Source organism: Scyliorhinus torazame, chromosome 14 (assembly GCF_047496885.1).
Source record: "Scyliorhinus torazame isolate Kashiwa2021f chromosome 14, sScyTor2.1, whole genome shotgun sequence".
NCBI lineage: Eukaryota > Metazoa > Chordata > Chondrichthyes > Carcharhiniformes > Scyliorhinidae > Scyliorhinus > Scyliorhinus torazame.
In genome coordinates, this window is record NC_092720.1 from 89,655,534 (window position 1) to 89,663,644 (window position 8,111).

At 45.6% G+C, this 8,111-nt stretch overlaps 1 protein-coding gene across 4 annotated transcripts in view; it reads left to right on the forward strand.

Annotated features, from left to right (window-relative positions):
* sptssb (serine palmitoyltransferase, small subunit B) overlaps positions 1–7,091 on the forward strand; it is a 73,262-nt gene extending 66,171 nt beyond the window's left edge. For all 4 annotated transcript variants that reach the window (XM_072474455.1, XM_072474456.1, XM_072474453.1 and 1 more), the window contains one exon: positions 5,723–7,091. In XM_072474455.1, coding sequence (XP_072330556.1) covers positions 5,755–5,997 — 243 coding nt within the window. In that variant the 5' untranslated portion in view covers positions 5,723–5,754 and the 3' untranslated portion in view covers positions 5,998–7,091. The remainder of the gene's footprint in view (positions 1–5,722) is intronic.
* Positions 7,092–8,111: the final 1,020 nt, after the last annotated feature.

The window sequence follows — 8,111 nt, forward strand, 5'->3', positions numbered from 1 at the left end:
TGAGATACAAGCTGGAAGGTGGAAGGGTGAGATACAAGCTGGAATGTGGAAGGGTGAGATACAAGCTGGAATGTGGAAGGGTGAGATACAAGCTGGAAGGGTGAGATACAAGCTGGAAGGTGGAAGGGTGAGATACAAGCTGGAAGGGTGAGATACAAGCTGGAATGTGGAAGGGTGAGATACAAGCTGGAAGGTTGAGATACAAGCTGGAAGGTGAAAGGGTGAGATACAAGCTGGAAGATGGAAGGGTGAGATACAAGCTGGAAGGGTGGGATACAAGCTGGAAGATGGAAGGGCGAGATACAAGCTGGAAGGTGGAAAGGTGAGATACAAGTTGGAATGTGGAAGGGTGAGATACAAGCTGGAAGGGTGAGATACAAGCTGGAAGGTGGAAGGGTGAGATACAAGCTGGAAGGTGGAAAGGTGAGATACAAGCTGGAAGGTGGAAGGGTGAGATACAAGCTGGAAGATGGAAGGGTGAGATACAAGCTGGAAGGATGAGATACAAGATACAAGCTGGAAGCTGGAAGGGTGAGATACAAGCTGGAACGTGGAAGGGTGAGATACAAGCTGGAATGCGGAAAGGTGAGATACAAGCTGGAATGTGGAAGGGTGAGATACAAGCTGGAAGGTGGAAGGGTGAGATACAAGCTGGAATGTGGAAGGGTGAGATACAAGCTGGAATGTGGAAGGGTGAGATACAAGCTGGAAGGGTGAGATACAAGCTGGACTGTGGAAGGGTGAGATACAAGCTGGAAGGTGGAAAGGTGAGATACAAGCTGGAAGGTGGAAGGGTGAGATACAAGCTGGAAGATGGAAGGGTGAGATACAAGCTGGAAGGGTGAGATACAAGCTGGAAGGTGGAAGGGTGAGATACAAGCTGGAAGATGGAAGGGTGAGATACAAGCTGGAAGGGTGAGATACAAGCTGGAAGGTGAAAGGGTGAGATACAAGCTGGAAGGAGGAAGGTTGAGATACAAGCTGGAAGGTGGAAGGGTGAGATACAAGCTGGAAGGTGGAAGGGTGAGATACAAGCTGGATGGAGGAAGGGTGAGATACAAGCTGGAAGGTGGAAAGGTGAGATACAAGCTGGATGGAGGAAGGGTGAGATACAAGCTGGAAGGAGGAAGGGTGAGATACAAGCTGGAAGGTGGAAAGATGAGATACAAGCTGGAAGATGGAAAGGTGAGATACAAGCTGGAAGGTGGAAAGGTGAGATACAAGCTGGATGGAGGAAGGGTGAGATACAAGCTGGAAGGTGGAAAGGTGAGATACAAGCTGGAAGGTGGAAAGGTGAGTTACAAGCTGGAAGGAGGAAGGGTGAGATACAACTGGAAGGGTGAGATACAAGCTGGAAGGAGGAAGCGTGAGATACAAGCTGGAAGGAGGAAGGGTGAGATACAAGCTGGATGGAGGAAGGGTGAGATACAAGCTGGATGGAGGAAGGGTGAGATACAACCTGACGGTGCACCAAATTCCAGGAGCACACTTGCTTCTCCACACTTCACAAAACAGATGAGTTTTTTTTTTAAACTGGCCCCACCATTTCCTTCAGGAGGAGGTCTTGTGTTGCAGTGGGCAGTGTTATTGCCTCCGAACCGGTTCAAGTCCTACCTCAGGACATGACAGCCAAGGAAGGTGTGTTCATAGCAGATTGAGTATCAACCTGTAAATCCTTCCAAACCCTTCCAGTGGCAGGTGATAAGAGCCAGAGAGATTCCTGGTCAGCCGTGTGATATAAAGATAATTGGAGTTTCCAGCACTAAACCATGTCTGTAACACTTGCGTTGCCACAGCAACTCTGACTGGGCAAGTAGCCCCCAACATTTCCTTTGATCACTGCTGTCGAACCTGAAAAAACAATCTGAGGTTACCGGGTGGTTATTCGCACATTTCCCAAAAGGGTCCTCAAACAGGTGCAGGAAGGATCCTTCCACAGTTAACTTGGTTCAACAGTCATTTGACATCCAACGAAAACAGTGAGGACCAATATGCCATGTCACTGGCAATGATAAGGTTGTAGAATCATGCATGTGGAAATTGGTATACATCACACCCATTCTACCGAATACACGTGAGATGTATATCAATTTCTACATGAATGTGTACAAATACTTTTGCTGAATGTAGCCTGAGATGTTGGTTCAGACTCACCTTGTATATTCAAGTTTGACACCCTACTAAAGAATACCCTTACAATGTGAATATGTTGTGAATGTGGATCTCTAAAAGGTATTATAGTTTGTATGTGTATGCCGAATGGCATATAGGACTAAGAGAAATGCAATCGCATCTGTTGAGGAGTTAATCGAGGAATACGTTTTTTTGACTGGAAAGGTGTGATTGAGGTTCCACAGAAAGCAGGTCACTCTTATTTCCTATGTTTGTAAATGACTATAACTTGGGAATTGAGATGAAAACTATTTAGGGCAGCATAGAATCATAGAATATGCAGTGCAGAAGGAGGTCATTCGGCCCATCGAGTCTGCACTGGCCCTTGGAAAGAGCACCCTACTTAAGCCCACACCACCACCCCATCCCCGAAACCCAGCATCCCCGTCTAACCTAAGGGCAAGTTAACATGGCCAATCCACCTAACCTGTACACCTTTGGACTGTGGGAGGAAACCAGAGCAGACACAGGGAGAATGTACAGACTCCGCACAGACAGTGACCCAAGCAGGAATCGAACCTGGGCCCCTGGCGCTGTGAAGCCATAGTGCTAACCACTATGCTACAATGCATAGTGGTGGCACTGCATGGTTGCACAGTGGTTAGCACTGCTGCCTCACAGCGCTGAGGACCCGGGCTCGATCCAGGTCCTGGGTCACTGTCTGTGTGGAGTTTGCACATTCTCCCTGTGTCTGTGTGGGTTTGACCTCCACAACCCAAAGATGTGCTGGTTAGGTGGATTGGCCACGCTAAATTTCCCCTTAATTGGAAAAAAATAATTGGGCACTCTAAATTTATTTTAAAAAGAGAAAAACACCAATTTGCTGGCAACGAACTGGGAGATGTAATAAATTGTGAAAGACTATGGGCGTCATTCTCTGACCCCCCGCCGGGTCAGAGAATGGCCGTTGGCCGCCGTGAATCCCGCCCCCGCCGAAGTCTCCGGTACCGGAGATTGGGCGGGAGCGGGAATCGGGCCGCGCCAGTTGGCGGGACCCCCCGCTCAATTCTCCGGCCCGGATGGGCCGAAGTCCCGCCCAGAAATTGCCTGTCCTGCCGGCGTAAATCAAAGCTGGTATTTACCAGCGGGACCAGGCGGCGTGGGCGGGCTCCGGGGTCCTGGGGGGGGCGCGGGGCGATCTGACCCCGGGGGTGCCCCCACGGTGGCCTGGCCCGCGATCGGGGCCCACTGATCCGCGGGCGGGCCTGTGCCGTGGGGGCACTCTTTCCCTTCCGCCTCCGCCACGGCCTCCACTATGGCGGAGGCGGAAGTGACTCTCCCCACTGTGCATGCACGGGAAACTGTCAGCAGCCGCTGACGCTCCCGCGCATGCGCCGGGAAACTGTCAGCGGCTGCTGACGCTCCCGCGCATGCGCCGCATTTCCACGCCAGCTGGCGGGGCAACAAACGCCATTTCCGCCAGCTGGCGGGGCGGAAATCCCTCCGCCGTTGGCCTAGCCCCTCAAAGTTGGGGCTCGGCCCCCAAAGATGCGGAGCATTCCGCACCTTTGGGGCGGCGCGATGCCCGTCTGATTGGCGCCGATTTGGGACATCGCGCCGTTGTGGGAGAATTTCGCCCTATATTGGACATAAGAAAGTTTGCAGGAGAGGCAAATGGGTACTGTATACATTTCAATGTAGAAAAATGTCAGATAATGTATTTTGGAAGTAACAGTACAGATGTGGAAACATTTTAAATGGAGTAAAATGATCTTGACCTGCAAATGTACATGTCATTGAAGATAATTGCATACGCCCAAGTTCTCAAAACTTTATCTCAAGGCACAAGTTCCAAAAACAATTACGTACAAGAGCATACTTAGATTGCAATTGGAGTGTTCTGTATCATTTCAGCTTCGCCCAATATAAGAAAGATATAAAAGTAATTGGAAAATTGCAGAGTTTGGCTTGTAGAAAGTTACCCAGATAAAGGGTTCAAGTTATGAAAATGAACTTGAGAGATGCCTTGCTCCCTTGAGACCAAGAGGTGCAACTTGACTGTATCTTGTACAAGATACGACTGGGAAATAACAAGTCCTGTCAGGCTCTAATCTCCTCTGCTGAAATTGCTCACGACTGCATGCTTGAATCCAAAAATAGTATCTGACTTAATTTCTGCACCATCAACCATCTCCTTAAAATACATCTTCCTCCATCCACCCACACCTCAAATAAGTGTGATGAGCTCATGAGCTTCTTTGTCTCAAGCTTAGCGACAATCAGCTGGTTCCTCTGTCCCTACTATAGCTCTCCTTCCCTCTACTCAACAAGCCAAATTCTCCACAGTCTTCTCTCTGCCATGGCTCTGGATTCATGTTTTCCTCTATTTTCTCTCCTATCTCCTCTCATTCTATCTCCATGCTTATCTTGTACAGAAGACCCACTTACCTCTCTCTCCACTCCAATCCTACCAAACTGCTGACCACCAAACCTACGTTCTGCATACTCATGTCAGCCGATAGTGTTAACAGATCTCCCCTTGAAGCACTATCCTCTTTCCTTTCAAACCTGCCGACATCCGTCCTCAATATCCAGCATGGATATTGGGCTGGATTCTCCTGTTTTTTGTGGGTTGAGCTTAGAGTAACAATTCTGAGCAAAGTGATTTTTTCTTTTGCATCTGGAACAAAACTTGCCAAACACGGGACACTTAATTTATGCCTTTGACCACATCTTTTACACAGATCCTTAACCTGTTTGTCGGTGTGCGAGGAGCTGCAGGAACTTTCCTGCCTTATTTTGGAACTTTCACTATCCGCTGACATGAGTACGCAGAAGATAAGCTTGATAAATACATAAATAGGGTGGGAATAGAGGGATACGGACCCCAGGCGTGTAAAGGTTTTAGGTTAGACGGGCAGCATGGTCGGCACAGGCTTGGAGGGCCAAAGGGCCTTTTCCTGTGCTGTACTTTACTTTGTTTGTGTTCTTTTTAATCCTCTAACCTCTATTCTGTTTAACACAATGATTTTAGATCTTAATGATAATTACATATTTTGAAATTTGATTAATGCAGTTACAGGAAATGAGTGTGCTATGGTTGGGATCTTTTTTTAAAACAAATAATATATTTTATCTTATTTGGATTGTTCTTTGAAATGGCGGCACGGTAGCACAGTGGTTAGCACTGTGGCTTCACAGCGCCAGGGACCCGGGTTCGATTCCCGGCTTGGGTCACTGTCTGTGCGGAGACTGTATGTTCTCCCCGTGTCTGCGTGGGTTTCCTCCGGGTGCTCCAGTTTGCTCCCACATATCCAGAAAGACGTGCTTGTCAGGTGAATTGGACATTCTGAATTCTCCCTCAGTGTACCCAACCAGGCGTCGTAATGCGGGATTTTCACAGTAGCAGTGTTAATATAAGCTTACCTGTGATACTATTAAAGATTATTATTATGTCTTGTGTAAGTTGTCAACATTTTTCATAATTAATTTTCAGGAAGTTATATTTGACAGTGGAACATTTTCCAATTGTGCAAAAGTCAAGTAACAATGACAAAAGTGATGGATTTATCTGTGACCTTTATCCTAATTAAATTCCTTCTTCATTTAGGTTAACTCTGTTCTGCACACAGAGTGAATGAAATGGATGTGAAAGGTGTGAAGGATACCCTATCCTGGCTGTTTTACCAATACCTGCTTGTCACATGCAGTTATGTACTGGAGCCCTGGGAACAAACCGTCTTCAATTCAGTTTTGCTCATCATCGTGGCTATGGTTCTATATACAGCCTATGTCTTCATTCCAATTCACATTCGTCTGGCACTGGAGTTCTTCTCTGGCCTCGGAGCAGGTCAGCTTGAAAGCACAGTGGCCATCATGACTTAACACATATTAATTGTAAATATCAAGACTATTTTGAAAAAGGAAACTCCTGTGAATCTAAGGACCTTATGACAACTCTGGCATGGGCTTTGAACTTACTTTCTGGCTGCAGTCTTATTTCTTATGCATCTCAATCAACTTGTGATCCAAGTAATGCAGTAAATGGCATTCTATGTAGAAAATAAAGCATTTAGTAGTTAAAGTGGTGAATCCACAGACGTAAGGTAACAAAAATGTCACTTTAATGTTAAAGTATCTAAAATATAATATCATAGCAACTGGAAGCAATAACCACGGGTCAAATATTTACTCACCCAATCTTGTTTCTGACTAAATTCAATTCAGACATTGCTCACATCCACAACCTTCTCTATTTATGTTTCATATAACCTTTTATTGTGTTGTGACAGTTTCATTTTGGACCTTTTTGGAAAGAAACAAGTCAATGTTCTATCTTTTTCCCCCAATTAAGAGGCAATTTAGCGTGGCCAATCCACCGACTGTACATCTTTGGATTGTGAGGGTGAGACTCACGCAGACATGGTGAGAATGTGCAAACTCCACACCGACAGTGACCCAGGTCCGGGATTGAACCATTATTCAATATTCTAAGACATATTTCTGTAAGTGGATCATGGCTTTGACTTTGTCTCAAAATCAACAAACTGTAAAGGACAAACAAATGCCAATGTATTTGATAACTCCATCATATTCAAGTCATAACATGACATAAACGTGACATTTGGGTGCTGGAACAATGCTGCTGCTTGATGTTAAAATTCAGGGGCATAACAGGGTGAATTTAATAATTCCAGCTACATTTAAAGAAGAATTATTGAAATGTCTGATCTATAAAGGAGCCATTTTTCTTGCAATTGAATTGATTCGCTGCTAAGCTGATTATAAGAAAGTTAGAAACATTTTAAAATGTATTTAAATTCTGTTTGACAGTAATGCATGAAACGTGCGTCCATGTATTATATGCAATGATATCATATTCATGTAGTTGTAAATGCCTATGGTACTATCAGGCAAGGTCATGGTAAATGAATACTTTGCTAATAAACCATGAGACTGATTGTCACATGAAAACCTTCCATGCATCTAAAGGCTGTTTAAAATATTGTACTATTTTTATGCTGGTAATAATTAACCAAATCAGATCCGGTGGAAAATTTGATTCAAAGGCTGTGTGCCTATTGTCCAGCTAAATGCATTGTAAATTAGCATTAAGCTAACATATTATTCAGGAAAAGTGATGGTTTTACATTATGATTTTTCAATAAAGTCAGTTTAGCTTATCACTTTTCTTATTCCACCATAGTTTGGTAGGTTTAGATTCAGTTCTTTACTTGTAGTTGTGAAACTATGGTAAAATTGTCTGAATTTATGTCCTTTTTTTATGTTGGTGTCACTGGCTATTTGCCCTCTATTTCAGGGGGCACTTAAGAGTCAACCATATTGCTGTGGATCTGGATTTGCATGTAGGCCAGACTATGTAAGGATGGCAGATATCCTTCCTTAAAGGGCATTAGCGAACCAGATGGGTCTTCCCCCCATTGAGGTTTTCATGGTAGCAAAGGGAATTGAAAATTGAGGGGTTCTGAAGTGAGTGGGGCAGGGGGGGGGGGCTGAACACCTATCCCAGTGGGAGAAGAGCCAAAGAAAGTGACGCCTTAAAGTTGTGCACAAGAAGAGATTTTACTAAGGTGGAAAGTGCAATTGTGACATTTCAGTATGATCCCCAACTATCTGTGTGTAAATTCACCAATCCCTACTCCGTGCCCCTACAACTCCCTACACTTGCAAACCCACCCAATACATCTCGGTGTATTCACAGGATGCACTTCAGAAGTGGAGGCGGCCTGCTGCCTTCCACACACTGTTGCCTGAGATGCCCTTGGCAGGCGTCCTATCGAGGGCCAAGGCCTACTTTCAGATGGCATTGATATTGGCGCATCACCCTGTTATGCCCGCTGCCCCTGAGATGTGCTGGTATCAGGAAGGTGGGATTCAGAAGGGCTCGTCATTTCCAGGGTCTCCTGTGTGGAAGGCCCTGGGATTTGCTCCAGCACTTCCCCCTCCCTCCAGGTACTCATGGGTTACTCCATGGGACA